General features: G+C 39.5%; 2 protein-coding genes across 2 annotated transcripts; one reads left to right on the forward strand and one right to left on the reverse strand.

The window, feature by feature from the left end:
- Positions 1–4,893: 4,893 nt before the first annotated feature.
- LOC104946496 (cytosolic 5'-nucleotidase 1A-like) lies at positions 4,894–10,332 on the reverse strand. Its single transcript, XM_010772338.1, has 6 exons — positions 10,120–10,332; positions 9,820–9,987; positions 8,727–8,856; positions 7,919–8,041; positions 6,928–7,112; positions 4,894–6,174 (listed from the first exon to the last, which is right to left on the reverse strand). Exons 1-6 carry the CDS (start codon positions 10,231–10,233, stop codon positions 5,809–5,811), a joined length of 1,086 nt encoding a protein of 361 aa, XP_010770640.1. The 5' UTR covers positions 10,234–10,332; the 3' UTR covers positions 4,894–5,808.
- A 659-nt stretch (positions 10,333–10,991) lies between these two features.
- Positions 10,992–21,755, forward strand: LOC104946502 (uncharacterized protein DDB_G0283697-like). Its single transcript, XM_010772345.1, has 6 exons — positions 10,992–11,068; positions 14,163–14,210; positions 18,458–18,604; positions 20,308–21,252; positions 21,492–21,629; positions 21,736–21,755. The coding sequence occupies exons 4-6, from the start codon at positions 20,406–20,408 to the stop codon at positions 21,753–21,755; spliced, it is 1,005 nt and encodes a 334-aa protein (XP_010770647.1). The 5' UTR covers positions 10,992–11,068; positions 14,163–14,210; positions 18,458–18,604; positions 20,308–20,405.

Consider the following 21,755-nt stretch of genomic DNA (forward strand, 5'->3'; position numbering starts at 1 on the left):
TTTGTATTCAGCGTGACTGGCGTGCATCTATTGGTATCTGAATGGTAACAGAAAGGCCATATGGAGAACAAAATAAATGGATCGATGGATTGAAAGATATACACAGGCGTCCGAACTTAGTTCTCCCGTTCCCATCTCTCAGTGGCTTAAGTAGCCTATGTATTAGGTTAAAAAGTCACTACAGAACATGCTTTTCATTCCCTGCCCAAGCTTCTTTCACAACTGCAAGATGAATAGAAAAATAATGACACAGAAATTCGCTGGTGACATAAATAGTATAATAGGAAAATATATTTCACAGAAAAGTTCAAGGTAGAAATGGAATAATGCACACACAGCCTAAATTGGACTCAATTGCTATAGGTTCACCAACCATATAGTGCTCCGACACCTCTGACGGGTAAGCGAGCCTCTCTCCCAAACATCAGGAAGTAGGGTGAATATTTTGTGGTAATTTGTTTTTTTGTCCGAAGACCAAACATTGTTGCATCCAGGTGCTCATCCTAGGTCCCTGGCCTCTGTTTGACCAATTCGCTGAGTGCTCTGAAAATAAGAACAACAATGATCAGATGAGACTTGGAAGTACCTTGAATTCTGACATGTGGGGTTTCCAAAATGTCAAAGAGGTTTCTATAACATGGTTAGTTCAATTGTACTATTAAATAAGCTGCTCAAAAAATGTCTTCATAACAATGAATAAACACAGGCTCTCTGCTCACCTCTGTATTGTACCATATCATCCTCTCCACCAAACCATTGGTCTGAACACAGACTTTTTTTGATCTTTAGAATTTTCACATTTGGCCCCTGTGCCGTAGCTTGGACACCCCTGCTTTAAGGCAAAGACCCCACATGAGGTGGCGTCTGGTTGCTGGGGGGAGGGGGTGAGTTCCATATCAACTTTGAGATGTTGCATCCTTTACTTCGTAAGAATGCTCTGAAGTGTTGAAAGAATATATTACTGTGATGTTTACATCTGTTGTATTCTATCGAACTCTATAGTAGACAGTGACAGTTCAAAAGCAGTACTTCAAATCTAGCTTGTTGTCTCCCTGCACCTTTTAACGTTGAAAGCAGACTCCCCTAATGGATCCAAGAACAGGCACCTCTTTTGGGTTGGATACATAACCTATAATATGTAATGATAATATGTTCAAAAGTCTGCATTGTATTAGACTTTGTAAATGAACAGTAATATTTGTAATAGTACTTATTGCACATGTAATATTCAAGGAATTCTTTTTTAAAGACAGACAAAGGGATAGGGCTCCTCCATTATGGCAAAAATCATAATCTCGATTATTTGGGTCAATAATTGATATCACGATTATTAAAAACGAATACCCATTTACTTTGAAAAAATCAATTTATTGGAGAAAAAAAATTGAACAGTATGTTTTTAACAGTTGATTACCCTGAACTTTAAGTTTAATTCAACTGGAAAACCAAAAAAAAAAAATGTATTTGAAAAAGTAATAATAATAAAAAAATAATCATTTTATTTCGATTACGTTGTTTTCGTAATCGTTGCAAGCCATAATCGTAATTGCAATTAAAATACGATTAATTGAGCAGCCCTGCAAAGGGAGCTAATGCCTTGACTCCACTCACCTTTAATGTCCAGTGCTGGTGGTCATTGACGATCCCCAAGATGACAATGGATCTATCTGAAATATATATTTAAAAAACACTTTATAAGTTTTGTTTAAGCTAATTACATGGCTGGGATAGGTCATTATCAGCAACTCACTCTGAGCCTGGATTCTTCCCTGTTCCAAATGTTTGTCATTTCAAAAGAGTCAATAGGCGCTTTCACACCGCAGTACTTTTCCCACAAAGGTTCCAACAGGCATTATGAATTGGAACATATGTATGGGCTGAAGTACCTATGTGGATATGAGAAGAGCTTACGGTATCCAAGCTTGCATTGATCTATGTCTTTGCACATCTGGCCCAAAAAACATTTCGAGATGGCATCCCTGTTTTATTTTTTGGCCGCATACTGTGGGGCTGGCATGAAAGTCGATGAAGAGTCTGCCCGCTTCCTCGGACCCACAGACGGGATTTGCCTGCTGTTTTCAAGAACAATTTCTCTCCTGTTGAATCAACACAGATTAGTTATTGTATGTTTGTGTTAAAAAAGAAGAAGTGCAGATGTGTAGACATTGTGACCATATTCAGCTCATTCAAGTTGGAGAATATGAATATATCTTTTATTTCCGTTCAAAAAAAACTTTATTGCACTAAACACATTTATAATAGGCTAATTATGCATTGTAATCTTATAATGTGGAAATTAATAAACAACTGTGAACATAGTACAATTGAACTGCAGTTCAACTTTTTTTGTATTTATATTGAAAAAACGATTATTCAATATACAAAACAATCGTTTTTAGGCTACGTTGTACATTTCTCACCTTCGGTGTCATAGGCTACCTCATGGATCGTCGTCTTATTACATGTTTACGAGTTTTCGAGGCACCCTCGGGATACTCGCCTTTTGTTTTATAATTAACTAATTCTAAATGGATTTCTGGATCCATGGTGTTGTGCGTCGCAAACTGTGTTAACTGTATTATGTTTGATGGTCTTGATTTGTCGCGCACTTCTTCCTTTTGTCTGTTTACTGCCCCGGTGATTGTCATGTCATTCTTGTCTGCACCTGGTGATGTCAGTAGGCTATAGGCCCAGCCATGCTCTGTCTAGAAGCTTTAGGCCCTATTCACACGGAGACGGTAACAAAAACGAACCGAATTCGATATCAAAAAAGTCTTCCGTGGTCCACACGCAATAGGTCGGCACCAGAAACGTGTCCGTCCCATAGACTGGTCCGTCCACAGGAGACCGCTCGACCCGCTGGAGACGCTGTATTACATGTGCCGGGCCTGTAAGTGGCCACAAAATACACCAAAAGTAGAAAAGTGTAGATATTTATTGTATGTATTTTCTGGAACTGCTGATCCTGTGTTTTTGGAATCACTGCATATTTGTATCTTGTATAAAAAAATCAAGTAGACTCTTGTTGTGCTTCAATCCACGGCACAACACCTGTTGAGTTGCATTCTGGGTAATGTAGGCGGCAGGTTTTACATTACAGGTTGTAAAATGCTGGTGAATTAGTTTCAAGACCTAAATTAACTTTTGAAGTTTATTTGTAGAATTTGATTGCCAATATTTTAACAAGGAAGAACATTTTGCTTCTGCTTCTTTTATTTTAATCTCAATGCATGGGATTACATTTTTATGTTTACAGAGTAGGTACAGTATTACAGTATTCTTCTCACTATTATTTTGCAGCCTTTTCCACCCTGCTGCCCTCAGGCTGTGAGGCATGAACTCCTCCTCCACACTACACACACTGCAGAAATGTGTTGTAAAATGGCAACAAAATAATTTGTTCTTGTAAAGAATGTAGCTGTCTGTTTCAAACATAGACCTCTGTTTTAATAAATGCTAATCTGTACAGAATGGAGTTGTTTATTGCAATAAGTATTAAGAATACAATACAAATTCTACACGCTTGGAAACTGCTTAGTGTACAAAAAATAAGTGATTCAATTGATACATTTTTTAATTCATAAAATAATTGATTAATGGCCTCCACATTTTCTCAAAATATGTTGTTATGCCTTTTATACGTACGTTCTAGTAGCCTTGATAATATGTCCTATCCATGGAGTAGTGCTCTGTCTATGAATATTTTACATTTTCACCTAACAGGGAAACACATTTTTGGCGTAAGGAAAACTGAGGTCTCTAAATGCTCGTTCATATTACTATAACTATTTTTATCTGGATATGAGCCAAACAGAAAAAGCTTAGGGTCCAGTAAAATGTGTTTAGACATTATTCTTGATTATGTCTTATCTTTTAATTGTATTGTATTTCTGTCTTATAAGTATAAACCTCTGGTATTATTAATAAATCTGGGAGCTCAAGATAGCTCATTAACTTCTAATTAGGCCTAATGTTAGTTCAGTGAGTGATTTGCATTTCTTCTTGCTGTGCTTTGCACTGTTGTTTCAGTATCTGGAAAAATGGGCCGAGTGGGAGCTCAGTTATTAAAAAAAGGATTAAATAGTACCTCAAAGCATTGAACACTGTGTACGATTTAATATTATTTTTGTCTTTTGGGGGTTTCCATTTTCCTGAGATTTGATTCACACTTTTATGATTTCCCTTTTTAAATATGAAATTATATTTTCTAGTGATGTTTTCCCAGTTTTTGTTCTTTTTGAGAATATATACTTGCACTAAATTACACTAAAAGTGTGGCATCTTAAATTGTTCCTCTTCTCAAGTTAATCCTAATAAAAGTTAAACAGGAGCGCCCTCTTGTGGCTTCTTTCGTCGTGTACATTTAAGGTGAGCTTCTATCTCCAACAGCTGACGTTTGACTGACACTTATTGAAGTTTGTCTAACAGATCTGCCCAAAGATAAGCTGCTAAAGCTTGGCTTCAGGAGGTTTACTTTTACAGGGAGGTGCATCCCTGTCAAACACAAGGGTGTACTGCAGGGCAAACACTAACAAGCAGTAAAGCATCAACATGGACAATTACAGCCAAACAGCACCATCTACTGCTGGGATGTAGAAAGACCAGCAGTAGAGAAAGTACTCAGATACTTTACATAAGTAAAAGTATCATTACAAAAAGAAAATCTGTTCAAAATGTAGAAGTAGACAAGTGTTATAATGCATGCATCAAGTTATCAGGGGGCCTACGTAGGCTTTGAAAATACACCTGTACAATACAGGTCTAAACTGGTCTAAACAGGTCTAAACTAGCATTACATGGACATATTCGAGTAAAGTAGAAGCACTTCAAAAATAATTACCTTCTTGAGTAAATGTACTTAATTACTTTTTCTGATAAAGACCAGTCACCCGGGTTCGTCCACATGCCTTTATTATACTTACTGATAAGGTTAAAGGCACAGTTAGAAAACAGTATAGAATAGAGTATAGAAAAAGGGGAATCCTGATATTCTGAACATGAATACAATCAATGCCGGCTATTGCCAGTTTTCTGGCACTGGGAAATGTAAACAGATACAGTATGTAATGAACATTAACAAACAAGTGTAACTCTAAAACTCCTTGATGAGGTTAAGTTGAGAAACATTAACATATTTTCCCAATATGAAATAGATCAAATGCTATCTGCAAACACCCACAGTTAGTCGAGGGTGAAGTTACAGTATATACATTTCTGAGGAAAAATATAAAGTGTTTTATATTTGCATCAACAGCAAAAACAGTAACAAAGAAAAAGTGATTTTGAAAGATCAAATGCAATAAAAACAACCATAAGGCAGATGCATTACCCTGGTCCAACGGAATATACCGAGGTCAAATATCCAAGGCCATGATAAATAAGATAAACATGTTTATTGTATAAAAAAAGTGTAAAGAAAATGACTATGTAAATGAGAAAAAGTTCTCTCAAAAGGTAAACAGGTACACAGATAGTATGGCTAAAAGGCCTCAATAGGTAATAAAACTGGTGTTTCTCTTTCAAAACAGTATTAGGTGAAGCAGTGTGTGGCACGTAGTGTAACTATTGCTTTGAAACTACATTCCTATACTCATAAAAAATACCCAATCCTGAAGAAAACTTTGAAAAATATTTGATAAAACCCCATTAAGTAGGAAACTTTGAAGACAGCATTATCAGTTACCCAAATCCTCCTAAATTGGCTAATTAACGGATTTTTTCTGAATGCAATCTTCTTCCTTTTTAAGCAAACCTCTTCATATGCAGGTGTTAACGTATTGCATATTAAACATTCTAACCGTTTTTAGGTTATTCCTTTTTCGGGGGCTGCTCGATGAGTTTCCCCTTGTGGTACTTCTGTCCGATCCCGTAGGGGACGTGTGCAGATATGGTTCCCATCTGCTGGGCCCCCTCAATGTGGAACATCTGGTCGTCGAAGAAGATGTGCGGTTTGATTTTCTCCAGCAGGGGCCCTTTAGGAGCCCCAGCCAGGAAGAGAGCCTCGTCGATCTCCAGCCCCCAGCTGCGGAGAGTCTTCAGGACGCGGGCCCCGGAGCTGGCGGCGCTGCGGGCCGTCACCAGGAAGGTTCGGATGGGACAGTTCAGGCGCTCGTTCTTGGCGATGAATTTCCTCTGGAGCTTTCCCAGAGCCTCCAGGAAACACTTTAAGGGACCCTGAAAGAGCCAAAGGATCACGTTTTATTTAATTGTTTTTGAAATGAGGAACACAGGTTCAGATAATAAGGTGGAAGAGGAACTAAATGCAAACACACACGAACAGGAGCACATACTGTACGGACAGACAACATGCCTGAGCTGATAAAAAACTGAGCAGGTTCCTAAACCATGCAGACAATTCCCAGAAACTTATTTTCGACCAAATAGGTGTTGTTGAAACAGCTAATACATTAGGTGAACTCTTCCTTTTGTCATTTATGTTTTTACATTTTGTTTAAACATGTGTTTTCTATTTGTTTATTTTGTTAAGTTGAGGTCCATTGGGGCTCTTGTCCTTTCCTGCCAGTTGTATTAGTTATATTGTTTTATGCTGTTGTTGATCTGCATGAAAGTAATTTTTTAGGACTCAATCAACTGAAGGCAGATACATTTAGATGGAAAACAATTATCGTACTTTCATTTTATGTTGAGTATCTTTGAGAACATTCTTGTCAAGTTTGAAGAGCTTCTGAAACAGCAGTTTGGCCAAACAGCAGAATGAAACTATCAACTTAAACCCAGGAAGATGAGGGTGAATGGCCGGAGTGACACGCTAGATCAAAATGTATCTAGATCTGTGTACAAAAAGGATCAAATGCGGGTACGGTTTTAATGGAGGAGTCCCGCAACTATTGTGTTCCTTAAGTTGATATTTTAAAACGCATCAAGTACTTATAACAAGCCCTAGGTGCCAATGACATCATGAGTTACCTGAGCGAGAGGCTTGTTCTCAAACTCCTTCTCGTGCTCAAAGAAAGTGTCCAGGCCGTGCTGCTTCACGATGATCTCTGACTCGTCGGAGAAGAGGACGGCGTCGCCATCAAACGCCACTCTCAGCTGAGTCTTACTCAGCTCATTATCCGTGTCCGCCGTAAACATAGTGGCTGCAGCGATGCCTGAAAGAGGAGAGGGGACTTTAAAAACAAGCTTTGTGACTTTGAGACTATATTTGAATTTGATACCTCACAGCTGCAAATTCCTGTTTTATATACAATGTTTTAGCTGCTAATGCACATTTGCTCTGATTTCTGATACTTCTGTCTTTCAATAAAGAGATTTATAGTTATATCTAAACAGTTAGGCTAATGTGGTCTCATAGCTACCAAGTTGTTCGAGGTAAACTGTGAAAGATTTCTTGTTTATTACTAAAAACACAAAGACAGTTTTGTTTGAGAATCAGTTATGGTCGTAACACTGAACTGTACACATTAGTGATGCTCTATGTAACATAGAGCATAGTAGGTGTGCCATCCAAATGTTTGTCATAAACAAAATATTCCAATCCTAATTTCTTAGGCATGTCTTCTTCAGATATCTTGTTTTGCTCGACCAACAGACAGAAACCCGAATAAATTCAATTTACAGGGATAAAAAAGAGATCCTCCAAGTTTAACTTGATAAGCGACTTAAAGTCAATCTTGTTCTGTCAGCTAAATATTTAATTTCAGCACTACACATGAAAGTCATTGATTCATGTTTGTTTGTTTCGTGTGTATTGGGACATGACAGGGAGCCATAAATCACACGCTTTCATTCTCCTTCTTGCTGCTCAGTGTGGGGTCGAAGTTTCCCTCAACATCATTAATGAGCCACTCAGAAACACGCAACACGCAAATGTGTGAATATCAGTCCTATACATCTCGAGGCTGCTGAAAGTAACTTATACATAAAAAGAGAAATCAGGGTTATAATGTCAACTTACCTTCTTCTATGGCCTCTGTCACTTTGTCGGAGTCCTTGGAGAGGTAAAGGTTGGTCATGTAGGCCTTCAGGTAGCCTATAGGGCTTTCTCCTCCGGTCATACAAAATCTCTCTATGCTCAAATCTGAAAAGCGGGTTAGAGATTGTCAAAGGTCTCCTATTATACTCTTTTTCATCAATACATTATAGGTCTCGGATATATACAAACATGTCTCTGAAGTGTTTGGCTCCAAACACCAAACAGATCATTGTAGCATTAACCCATAATCCCCTCTGTTTCAGCCTGTTTCAAAAGTGCCTGATTCTCCCTGTCTGTTACTGGGGGCCGGAGGTTCCCCACCCGGAGGTTCCCCACCCCTGCTTTAGATGAGAGAGATTTGGTTACAAAGAACTCAATGGTGCTCTAGGAGGAGATTCAGGTGATAAGGTGGGGGGGGGTTACCTTGGTTGCTGATTGGCTAATGGTTACACAAGCCAAAACATCGTTATGACATCATAAAGTGGCCAAAATCTGATCAGCTCATTTTCAGACAGGTTTTTATAGAAATGGATCAGGACAAAAAGAGAGAGAATCTTTTTTCCTGAAACTTTCAGAATCTCTTTACACAGAGGGGACACATGTTGATGTATAAAAGACATGAACAAGTGGATTTTGCACAATAGGTGACCTTTAAGTAAAGAAGGCTGATTCGACACTAGAACACCTTGTGTGTCATTACCAGACTCTACTGTTGTGGATCACTCCTGTTGCTGCAGCAGGAGAGACGCCGCGGTGTATTAAACAAAGTGTGGTTATGGACGCAGCGTACCGTAGTGATTAATGCTGTTTATGAGGCGCACTCCGACTTGGGCATGGTTGTTAGTCATTAAGACGATGTCAAACAGCTCCTCGCTGTCTGGGTAGAGCTGCCTCAGTCGAGAGTTGACATTCATCAGCGCCTGTGAGAGAGAGGAGGATGTGGTGTCAGAGGGTTTAAAAGGATGTTACAACAAAAGCATTACAACATTGTGACACAGCTTTCCTACTGTTAGGACTTTAAAAGAGCACATTAAGGTATTAAAACAACACCAAAACAAAGGACTGTGCTTAATGAACCAGTAACACCTTAATTAGGGTGTGAACATGGACTTCACAGCCAGACTAATAAACTGCTCAGCTGATAAATAGCTCATTATTAGCTCATCACAGCAATATTATTTGTGTATATATTTGCAATATTAGAAAACATAAATGTAATGTTATTAACCTGTCGTGCCATGACCACAGAGAGAAGTGACAAGTTTATTCATTTCCTATGTTGATAGTCCCATCAGGACGTTTCCTGGTTGTAATGCTCAAAATACTTTTTGGCAATAGACAATAAATATTAGTGCTGCAACTAACATTTAGTTTATCTATGCGAAATACTGTCTTCAACACAATATTGTTAGATAATAAACATTTTAAACCCTACATTTTACCTTGCACTATTTGATGTCTTAGGTCTCAATTGTTATTAACTTAACACATTAACATATGTAATGAGCATTGATGGAGAGTTGTATTGCCAACGACTGCCTTTCTGCAATGTTTGGGTACATAAACTTGACAAATGTGGAAGTTAGAAGAAAAAATGCTAATTGACAATTTCCTGATTGTACGGGATATGAAGGTGCCATACAGATACCTGCCTTGACAAGACTTACTGAGGTGTGGCCTTTCTTGGGTATAAACATGGCTTTAAGAATCTCGCACAAAAATCTACACTCAAAACGCTGACTCATACTGTTCATTATCAGAGACCCCTGTCGATTTTTACAATGTAAGTTTTTTTTTTGTGGCTTTTGTCGACTCAACAACGCATTATGGTGAATCGACCAGTTTGAGGCACCACGCCCTGCAGAGAACCGGATCAGGCCTACCTGGACGAAGGGGAAAGCAGCTCCAGGCATCAGAGGCTCGCTTTCATGCTCAATCTGATAAGCCACATACTTCTCCAATCCTTCATCCTCATAGATCTTCCTCGCCTTCGCCATGTTGAAGAGGGTGCGAGAGGAAACGGCAATGGTGACAGCATACCGGGGTTTGGGCTGTATGTTTGGATGAATAAAACATGTAGTTGCAGTCGTGTTTGCTTATTAAGTCACATTTTGTATGCAAGAAAGTGTCTGAACCTTACACACAAATGTATGATCATAAAACTGTTTAGCAAAAGTACTTACAGGTCTTGGTTTGTTTGTTTTGAGGTTATCAAAAAAAGCTTTGGCAGCAGCCCAGTCTTTCTCCTCTCCGTTGTCTTCAGTTGGAGCTGATTCGGTTAGTTTGATTTCACTCATTTTTATAATGTTTTAAACGTCTTAAAAGCTAAAGAAACTCAGAATTGTTGTGAGGAAGCAACAGTCTGTAAACTTTGCGGAAATCTATCAAAACGAGGATGGGCGTGTCTCCAAGCTGTGACGTAGGCAGAGGTGGGCATTACTCGCACCTGATTGGCTGAACGCCTCCCCATGTCCATATAACTTTGTGTACATTTTTTTGTAAATATAAGGTAACTAAGCTGTTGTGCTTTCAGCTTATTCAAAAACAGACAAGAGATACAAGGTTTAAATCACGTCAGTATTTTTGGTTAATGAGAAAATACATAAAGGACAATTATGTTCTCTACCTGGAGATTGGCACATGAACAACTTAAAAATGACTAGGTCCGTCATGTAAACTATTCACACATTTGTTATTAGAGTTATTTAATTATGACTTGTTTCAGACATTTTGCATAACCAGCCTAACATATTCCCAAACAGCTATTGTACTTGAACTGTAAATGTCTGTATGCATATGTTTTTTTCCCTCTGTTTTACTCATAGACATTATATGTAAAGGTTTTACCTTTACCTGCCCAAAATCAAATTACCTTCTTGGATTACTAAAGTGTTGTTGAATCTTATCCTATTTTACAGTTGTACATGTATATTTTGTGTTTAAATGAATGAATATGACATGGTGCACAGGTCTGTTATTGAAATAGCAATTGCTTATACAATCGCTCTCTGTCACACACACACAGACACACAGACACACAACGTCCACCGGCACATGAATGACCTCCCTCCTCCAGCACCCCCCACCCCCACAGTTGGTAGCGTCCGGGACGGAGCATCATGGCGATTGACGGTAAGAACTCGGTCTCAGGTGTCCTGCGGGACTCGTGTAAAACTTTGATCGGGGCAGAATAAACACGCTGTTAGAAAAAAAAATCACATGGTAGGTTAGGAAGGCTGTCATTTTGTTCCCGGCTTTGTTTTTAAAATCCCTCCGTGAGTTCCGCAGTGCTCCGGAGCCGTGGCTGGGACAGCTAGCAGCATCACCCGCGCTGCTGCAGGAATGTTATGATCCCTTCATGGGATGCATGCTCTACGAGTGAAAGTGGACGCATATAGTCTCTCTGCTTTGTGTCATGTATGCGCAAAATATTCGATTAAGACACTCGTGAAATATGAAATCATTTAAATATTTATGTTTGTCTCAAACCGAAAATCACAGCAGGCTGCTTAGCATCACCTGACAACAACTTTGTTTTGTAACCGTTAACGATCTAACCTGGCGGATTAAAAAATAACGTTTGAGTTCGAAAACCTTCTGATAGATAAGCGTTAATATTGTGGGTGCATCATTGTCTGTATACATCAATGGGATGTTGATATTACTACAATTCATGAGTAACGTGTACAACATATGATGTGTAGCCTACACAATGACGACAGGTCAGATGTCTCCTGCTGGTTTTATTTAAAATGATGGGAACACATGACACTGAGCAGTGACAAAAACGATGGAGTCATTGAAGAGTACAGGCGCGTGCCTTGGTCCTGTCCCGTAATGTGGGCACTATTGTGTCACGTGCAGCCATGCGTGCAGCAGCAGTGTTTGTTGATACACCAGCAGAGAGAGAAAGAGGGGATACGGCTTCTTCATGAAGACATATCAGCGGTGACTCGCCAGTGGCACAGGGAATATAGGCTATCTGTGCAATTCATATATTGTAATCAATCTTATATTATTCATACAGCAGTGGTTCATTCTTACAAATCGCAACCCGTGCAGCCTAGACAGTTCTCTATTTATCTATGCAATCCCATGATGCAACTACTCAGCAAACAATTATACCTTACAAAGTTTATATTATAATGTTCACTGTCTAGTAGTGACATTGTTGGAAATGTGTCACACTTTAGATCACACTAAAGTGTTGTACTGGACTGCAATATGCTGGGGAGAGTCCCTACATTTACATAGATGACAGGGTTACAGTAGTATGCTACACATCTTATTACAATGTAGACCAGTACAACATCTGATAAACACCTCTATGACAGTGTCAACACAAATCTAACGTCCATACAAGTAGACTTCATGAGTCAGAAGCCTTGTTTCGGATTACATTAAACTGTAAAGGTTTGCCAAATAAATGGGACAGTGGGGGTATATATTAATCAAAACTATTTACATCAGAGTTTTGTTTTAAATATGTCCTAAAACATCTTAAAACAAGTATTCAGTCAACCATTATGTAGCCCTTGGATTGATCTTGTACAAACTATTCTATAAGCAGTTGAAAAAGGGGATATAAGCTGTTCCTGGTATATTCTCCACAGGTCCTTGGCTGAGAAACAGTTGAAAACCTGTGCTTTATACAACTGAAGATTAAGGCAGTTAAAACACTTTTCCTAAAAAGCCTTACTTTTAATTTTAGGAATATCAGTGACCGATGTATTACTGATTGCCGCATTTGGCCACCTTTTGTGTTTCCGCAAGAACAGCCAACAGGTATTCTGTATCATTAAATGAATTGATACTTGTGTCTGAGCTTCCTCCTCACTCTGGGACCGAGGTTACACCTCAGAACATGTTCAGTATCCAATCCCCGAAGTAGGGAAATTACACATTAAGTCCATTGATTGTTGGTTGGAACTAGGCCTATTTGAACTGAGTTCAGGGGACATTAGGGAAAGAAAATACCCACATTTAAAATAATACTTGGAAGATATTAGAGTGTTTTCAGTTCTGCCTTTCTGCTGTTTTCACGTAATTTTAAAATAGAACAAATTGGTTCTTCAGTCAAACAAAAATAAAAGGAAATCATTTCTGATCATCTTTTATTGCATAAAAGGCATACATAAAAAAGAAAGATAGGGAGGGAGGTATTCTGCGGTTTCTCTGAAGTAATTCAAATTAATCCCTGACACAGTTTTGTAATTAAGAGCCACATTTATACAGCAGAGATCTGCTTCTGCCTCAGATACCTGAATCATTAAGTACTAAGGTGTTGAGCCGAGAGAGATAACGTGTGTGTGTGTGTGTGTGTGTGTGTGTGTGTGTGTGTGTGTGTGTGTGTGTGTGTGTGTGTGTGTGTGTGTGTATATAAGCCTTTGAATGTTTGAATGTGAGGAGGGGTGATACAAGTGTCTGTATCCTTTATTAAGTTAAGCCTCAGGAGGATTGTGAAGGAAATCGTGACATGTAAAACCTCAAAAATATTTCTGTATAATGTAAAAGGATCTGAATAATTGGTGATAATTAGGTGAGATATGCCTTAAACTGATGATATATTCATAGTAACAGTGTTCAAACTGGTTCAAGCATCGAGGTCACCGAGGTCATGACCCCGCTTATTTTAATCTAAGACTTTAAAGAGGCCCTTTTATGCTCATTTTCAGGTTTCATAATTGTGTTTTTTGCATCTACTGTGACACATTTACATGCTTTAATGTTTAGAAAGGGCTGCCTGTGCTGCACCTCTTTCACCCTCTGTCTGAAACCAGAGCCCAGTCTGCTCTGATTGGTTGGCTGGCTGGCTGGCTCGATTGTGATTGGTCTACCGTTTAGAGATGTCCCCAGCCCTTATCCTAGTAAACCTACTTGGTAATAAAACCAATTCTGATTCTGAAATCTTCTAACTTAACTCACATTAAACAGTGAATACAAAATATTTAACTATTAGTTTTTAGCTATAGGCCCCTCAAACATGCATATACAAATATTCTACTATAACAAAATACCTCCTTGTTATGGCACATTCATATTAATGTGATGTTCTTGCATACCCATTTGAATGTGAGTGTTTCTTCTCAGTTCTTTCCAGCTAATCAGTTTTATTCAAAGCACCATCTGCCAGCTTCACTAACCTGAGGCAATGAACATGTGTTTCTACAGTACATGGAATCATCTTTATAACCTTTGACTCCCAACTTTTCTTTCTCTCTCCCAGGAGGGGGGAGGAACTGTGGTGTTCACGAGCTCATCTGTGCAAGAAAAGGTAAAGCCATGTTTACAACCGAGCATTGCACTTGTGTGTCTGCATTACAAGGATGGTTCAGATTGTTTGAAGCAGCTCTGTAGGAGGCACTTATCCATAGTCAGCGTATTACTGTACCTGCAGGGGATAGATGTTGTAACACTTTCAGTTTGCAGAAACAGACCAAAGTAACAACACAGATGCTAGGCAATGTACTGTGGACGGGGGCAGCAGCAGAATGTAATTTAGCCACCTAAAAGAAACAATATTAGTGGAACTGTATGTTAGGGCTGCTCAATTAATCGTATTTTAATCGCGATTATGATTATGGCTTGCAACCATTACGAAAACAACGTAATAGAAATAAAACGATTATTTTTTTTTTAATACTTTTTTTTTTTTTTCAGTTGAATTATACTTAAAGTTCAGGGTAATCAACTGTTAAAAACATACTGTTCACATTTTTTTCTCTCCAATAAATGGATGTTTTCAAAGTCAATGAATAATCGCATTTAATAATCGCAATTACAATTATTGACCCAAATAATCGAGATTATGAATTTTGCCATAATCGAGCAGCCCTACTGTATGTTATATTTAGAATATTAACATTTAAACACCAAAGTCCCAGAAAAAACACTAACAAACTGACCTATCATGACAAGGGAAGACCAGCACTTCACAACTTCAACACTATAAAAAAAATGACAGTCTAACAGCAAGGTAAAGCTATACAAATATATTAATTATAGCATACACTTACATTTATATTATTTTAAGATGGGCTTTTATTTTAAAATATGTTTTGCTGCTGTCCCATTGCTTTACATATGTGCTGGTACTCAAGTCAAAGTATACTTTAATGTCAACGTTACTCAGTTTGTGTTTACAGAGAGATCGAAATGACGTTTCCAACAATCCTGAATGTAAAATGATACAGTATACAGATATGTATAAAATATGTATATCCTATATACACAATCAACAGACACATTTACACATTATGATAAAAGAAAAAAAACACAACAATCATATAACAAAATAACAGTCACTTCAATATCAATATCTTTGGTGCAAGATTGTCCATAAAATGTGCATTTATTGCAGATTGTCCATAGCAGCCTAAAAAAAAAGGTGTCTTGTGCTGGATTTGAGTATCTGAGTGTTTGTGGGGATAGTCCAGTGGGGGCTCCTGTCTGCTTCTCCAAACGGGTGGCTTGCTTATCGCCATCTACCATAGAAAATACACAGACTGTGGATAAGTACCTCATTAATCCCTGCTTCAAACAACAAGAACTAGTATCACTTTATGTGTGTTTGTTTTGATCCCGAGCGTAATGCTATGCGTGCTTTGTAATACTTAACATGACTTTAAAAGTAAAACAATTGCTATATCCAGTTTTACCTGACGTTTGGTGGAAACAAAGTGTTTCTAGTGTAGATAAACTACTGAAAGCATAATGACCGCCTGTGAATTATGCACGCCGTATCAAGTTTTGGTTTACTTCAGCAAAAGGCAGCAGCTGTGTTCATGATTTATTCAGCATCAAGGTTTTGTTTCATATCAGAAGTCCATGTGTAAGCAACATTTCCAGATTGCCTACCTACTTTTTTAAACAAGCACACCCTATAAACTCAAACAAAGTTAAACATGCACTGATCCAAAAGCTTCAAAGTTGGATAAGTAAATAGATTTATAAATGAATGGATAATTTATGCCCACAATGAGGATATGTATCGCAACGATGTGTAACAGTCATTTGTTTCCCTTCTTTTTATGTCAGAAAAACAATTTATCCTAATGAACTCAAGTTTCTCTGAGGGTATTGTTCATTGCTTGTTTGCACTTTGAATGGTTCAGTTGCTGTGTTTGTTCGTCAGCTTGCTGAAGTCATTACCTGGTAGAAAAAGAGCAGATTGAATCCTGTTCACACGCCATGACAAATCAACATATTTACTCAGTTATGTTTTCTTGTTCATTCTGTTCAGACTGATAGAGAGAAAGGAAAGTGGCTGAGGGAAAAAAAGAAAACGACTTCAATGTGCTCCGCTTTCTTGATAATGATGGGTTTTATAACAGAGAAATAACTGATTGATGGTTGAGCTGCTCGCCATAACTCAATTTGCCAGTGTACATGGATGGAGGCTTCAGGTTACCTCAGGTTACCTAAATTATTCAGCCCTTTTGACATTTACAGAGCAGGGCCACGTATGAAGTGTCTTCACACTCCGGGCCACGAGCTGATCATTTAGACAAGCCGCCGCTGTTCCCGATGGCCGCAGAGGTCATTCTGGCTCAATCACCAACACCGTCTGCAGTGAGAGTTGATACGTAAGCCTGGAAAGTGTTGGCACGGACTTAAGTGTGAGGGATCTATTACATGTTGGATTACTTCAGAGCAGGACAACTTTGTTTTTCCCCTCTTCTTAGATCTTTTACTATCTATAGCAGCAGAATAGTGCTTTTGGGGAACAGCTGGTATTAAAGAGGATATTCATTTAGCAAAGGTAAGCTCCTGCCGCCACATCGCTTCTCTCTTATCTCACTCTCTCTCCTACTTCTCTTGCCATTCTTTGGAGTTTAGCATTCATCACTTTGGCAGTTCTGCGGCAGCACTAGTTGTCAGGCTGCAGTGGTCTCTGCCTGTTGCCATGGTGAAACAAGTCCATAAGTTCAATCTGTAGTCGGGAGGGGTGAGAAACTATGACTTATGTTTCTCTCCTGCTTTCTCATTTGTGCTCTCTGGGAAATCCAATTTAATCAGTGACAGGTGATGGTTGTTTTTTAAATGAGCCCCGGCTATAAAACCCATGGTACAACATTTGGCCTGCATTACCATTGCTTTTTTAAAATACATGTTATTATAGGGCTGCTACTTACACATCATTTGATAATCGAGTTGTCAGCTGCATATTTTCTTAAATCGGTCAATTCACTGTATCTATTAAACGTCAAACATTTTTGAAAAAGTCAACTTATGTTACCTAAACCCAGATTTATGTTTTTTTTTTTTAATACTACGATTACGAATTTTCAACACATAAGACAAAAAATGACAGCAAACCCTCACAACTGCCAGGGGACTGAGGAGAAAAATAAGCTTTGAGCTACTGTATGATGTTGTCAATGTTACTGTAATTAAATTATTATGGAATGTGATCTGTCAAATTAACTTCTAAATAACTCAAACGAGGAAGCTGGACATTTCTGGTAGTTTTGCTTATTTTTTAAAATTACGATTCAAAGAACGATGCAAATAAATATCACTATCATTTTTTCTAGCGTATCCTGGAACAAAACTAATGTAGCAATGATAACTCTCGGCCTTGGAAGTAACAACGTTTTTCTTGCGGTTAGTAAGCTAATTAGCTGAACATGCTAACTTCTGCGGCCTATACAAACAAACACACTTGAATCCAATTCTTAGACATTTTATTCTTTGGTTTTGGTCCACCAAAGCACTGTGGAGATGTATAGCACTCCTACAGTTGCTAAGCTACGATTAGAACATGGTTGCTCAGGGGACAGGTTTAGTAAACAGTCAATAATAAACACCTGTGTGGGCGTTCAAAGCCTTCAAGATTGGTGACCCTAATAAAATACTGAGGGATTCATTGTTGAAAATGTCAACTGGGATCATAAAAACTGGTGTTAAAAAACCAGACACCACATATTATGGGTATTCATTTTACAAGCTGCCCTTTCCACTGGGGCATTTGGTCTTTAGAAATATCGTTCATGCTTCATTATCCATAAAACTTCCCCTTTTCTCCAGCTATTGCGATGTGGTGTGTCTGCGTTTTTTAACACATGAAGTGCAGGCCCGGTGCGGTTTGGCTGGTTTAGTCCACATTTCATTCAGATACAGCTCCTTTGAGGCTCTCATAAAAATAGCACATCAGCAGCGCAGAGCAGCATGGTTACATGCAGTATGGTTGGCCTACATACACTGCTGTAGACTGTGTGGTGCCTTTGAAGTGGAACAACCACTGACTGTTTAGAAACACAATATGCTCCACTGACAGGCCAAGATTTAAGGAGTTTGATTCCAAAATAAGATGCTTATTAGAAAGATGTACTTTTTTTTTAACTTTAAACTTGAAGCCATTTGTTTTTATTAACAGCCATTTCTCTTTAGAAAACAATAAATGTAACTGTTACATATCTCCATAATCAGTATTATGTTGGTCTAATTTTTACATTATCTTTTTTTCATGTCTGTCTTTCCCCCCCCCCCCGCCTCCCTTTATTTCTGTTTCCTCCTCAGTCTCTCCTGAGCTTCTGGGTGTCCTGTCTTCCATTACAGCCTTCATGGCGTTGATGGCTCTGTTTTTTCTTTACCTCAGCAACAAGCTGTCAGTGGCGAGTCCTGACGACCCGTCACATCTCAACGGGTTAAAGAACAGACATCCAGGTACTCATCACACACACAGACCAACCACAGTGGCTGCATTTACACACAGACATTAGGATGATAATTCAGTTATTTTGTGCAAAACATGTCCTCTTCCAAAGAAACACTGAAGATGTACAGACCAGGGAGCTGGAGGAATAAGATCAGGAACAGAAGGACCTCAGGGAGAACAGAAGGACCTCAGGGAGAACAGATGGGAACATAGCCGACGGACTGAAAAAGGAACGCAGGCAGGCATATAGTGACATGACTAATTACATTAACAAGAAACAGCTGAGGGCAAGTAAAGGCACAGGGGAGGCAAGGAGCTCACACCCAGGTGGAAAGAATCAGGGCAATTACAAAGGCGGCAAAAAACACAAAGACAGGAATTCAAAGCAGACAAGACAAACATTTCAATTGCATTTAAAAATAAAACAGGAAACATCGAACACAAAAAGATCATGACAAGCGAATCACTTTATTTCTTATTCAGTTGCATCATCAGAGCACCACCGTAAGGTCCCCATCCTTTCAGAGAGGACAATTAAATAAGCTCCAGTTGTGTAGGGGTAAAGGCAATAAGATCCAATCCAATACGCACATAAAGAAGTGGGTTTTGACACTTTTTTTATTATACTTTTGCGTGCAATGTGTCCCAATAGTGGTTTCATATGTGTTTGTATGCTGAGCTTTGAAGCTGCATAGTTTTACTAAATAAGCCAAGATGTGTGAAAAGCTAAATCTGAATTATGGAATCATAATTCAGATTCAGTTTTTATGAACAAACATGATTCATTTTAGAGCCACTGTTGGTGTTGTTGTTGCAGGTGCTTTGCATATCTACAGCAGGCCTACAAATAATGCAGTATCAATATTAATGTATCTGTTTCCATAACAGATCAGCTGCTACTTCAATCAGGAGAGACGGTTTTGATGTAAGAATACATATTTATTACGCAGATACACAAATGAATGTAATGGTAATTTTGGCGATTAGGCCCCGTTGTGCAGGAAGTATCATTCGGGAGGGTAGAGCCGATCCGATGAAACCCCCCTGGGGTCTAGACACTGGTGGTGGTGAATGGATGGTTGGGTCGATCTGAAGGGGAGGGGCTTAGCTTGACCCTGGATTCAGAGGGACAGGAGGTGAAAAGGGGTGGAGGGTGGTTGCGTCGAGTCACCTGAAATGACAGCTGTCAGAGGGGAGAGCAGATTTAAAAGGTTTGACAGAGCGTTATGATAGGCTCTTGGGAATAGAGCGAAGTGATTGGTTAAGCTGGAGAGTGACGCCCCCGGTCACTTATTGAGAGGAGAGAGAGTAGTAACATGGGAATAGAAATACATGAAAAGTAAAGACGGTCTTCCTGGTTGAACTTGCGCTGAGCTTCATTTGTTGACAATCAATAACGTTGTGATCAAAAAGTGTGTTGCTATTCGATAAACCCCAAAAGATTGATATACAGGATCAAAAATGAGAATATATCTGCAAGGTACTGGGCAACACCCAGTCTGAAATAAACAGTTTGGGGAGCAACACTGAGAATGAGAAAACATGTGTTTAAGTTGAGTAACATTTTTTGAACTGCTGCTACGCCGGGTTTATAAATGAATGTAAATGTTATTGTGGTTAAACAATTAAACACAAGAATACAAGAACACTGTACCGGTAAGATAACTCTTGCTTCAAAACATGTATAACAATCTTAGGAGTATTGTTTCAGCTCACATTGTGATGCTGGCTCCACACCCTGCTAACAACCACATGTCCTATCAGCGCTCTGATGAGATAATCTAGCGTTCCTGCATCCCCGGCTGAGAGATGGCCTTCTTCAAGAGTTTCCAGCAGAACCTCCCCACTGTCAACATTTCCTCCCTCTTGGACTCGGTCACCAGCCGCGTGGACGACCTGGCCACGGCCGTCAGCGACGCCACGTACGCCGTCAGCGACCAGCTCACCGAGCAGGTCACCACCATCATCAACAAGGTGGACGACGGGGAGAACAACGGGCAGGAGGCGGGTCAGACTTCCACGGCACAGGAAGGAAGAAGCAAGGCCAGCAACACCGGATCAAAGAGCAACCAATCCGGGGAAAACAAAGAGGGCGAGTCCGCTCCGAACCAGCCGGAGTGGGAATGGAGGGACGGATGCTGGCGAGTTAAAAGGACAGAAACTGAGTTAGAAGAGGAAGAGAAGAGGAAGAATGAGGAGAAGGAGCAGCAGGAGAAGAAAGAGCAGAGGAGGAGAGAACGGAGAGAAAAGCAGCTGGAGAAAGAAGCCAAGGCACAGAAAGACGAATCCCAAGATGGAGAGCAAGAGGAGGATGGTGATTGTGGACAAATCAGAAAGGGGAGCGATGGCGGAGACAACTCCATGGATCAGAAAAAAGAGATTGACTTTGAAGAATCAGCTCGTCCTCAACAGGAAAAGCAAAAAGAAGACGGAGGAGAAGAGAAGGAGGTGGCGGACAGCCTTGAGAGAGAGGGAGATGACGAGGAAGAAGCCGAAGTGACCAAGTCTTCATCAACAGGGAAAAAGAAGAAGTCAGACAAGAAGAAGAAGAAGAAAAAAACGAAAGACGATGGGAAGAATTCAGACGAAGCCTCGGATGTGGAGAAAAAGAAGGCGAAAGGGAAGAAGAGCAAGAAGAAAAAGAAAGCAAACAAAGGTTAGATGCTGCTTCTATGTCACCGCCTCCGTTTCTACTTTTCTCCTTCTCAATCTAAATACTTGGATTTCTTAAACTGCAGTTCTTACCCTGAAATCCACTTTTCCAGCGTGCTGAGTGCCAGTTTTTGCATCTGTGTCGTTGTTCCTGTCTCCTGCATTTATTTAAACGTTGCACACATTGTGTTTTGTGAGAGAAATGTAATGTTTGAACAAGAGTCTCCGTGTTTTTCTGTCCAGAGGGAGTTTTATCTGACAGCGAGGAGGAGAAAGGCCCCGAGGACGCGGCTCCACAGAACAAGACTTCAGCGTGGAGCAACAAGAGCAAACAGTCCACAGAGCAGGGGGGCTACAGCAGTGAAGCCTCCAGTGGACGAGGTGAGAGGGGGGCAACATGGTATTTAACCTGAGGAGCACATACGGGGAAGAACATAAAACATATATGAACACTACATAAGAGACACACTGCTTATGTGTTGAATAGGAAATAAAGAAAACCATTAA

The sequence above is a fragment of the Notothenia coriiceps genome, unplaced genomic scaffold (assembly GCF_000735185.1).
Source record: "Notothenia coriiceps isolate Sejong01 unplaced genomic scaffold, NC01 NC01_scaffold00011180, whole genome shotgun sequence".
NCBI classification, from domain to species: domain Eukaryota; kingdom Metazoa; phylum Chordata; class Actinopteri; order Perciformes; family Nototheniidae; genus Notothenia; species Notothenia coriiceps.

Excerpts from the sequence above, each read along its gene's own strand:
- LOC104946502 (XM_010772345.1), top strand. The coding sequence starts at position 20,406 with ATGGCCTTCTTCAAGAGTTTCCAGCAGAACCTCCCCACTGTCAACATT. Across the intron at positions 21,253-21,491 it reads GAAAAAGAAAGCAAACAAAG|AGGGAGTTTTATCTGACAGC; the intron begins GTTAGATGCTGC and ends TTTTCTGTCCAG. Across the intron at positions 21,630-21,735 it reads TGAAGCCTCCAGTGGACGAG|GAAATAAAGAAAACCATTAA; the intron begins GTGAGAGGGGGG and ends TGTGTTGAATAG.
- LOC104946496 (XM_010772338.1), bottom strand. The coding sequence starts at position 10,233 with ATGAGTGAAATCAAACTAACCGAATCAGCTCCAACTGAAGACAACGGA. Across the intron at positions 8,857-9,819 it reads CTGCTTTCCCCTTCGTCCAG|GCGCTGATGAATGTCAACTC; the intron begins GTAGGCCTGATC and ends TCTCTCTCACAG. Across the intron at positions 6,175-6,927 it reads AGAACAAGCCTCTCGCTCAG|GGTCCCTTAAAGTGTTTCCT; the intron begins GTAACTCATGAT and ends TGGCTCTTTCAG.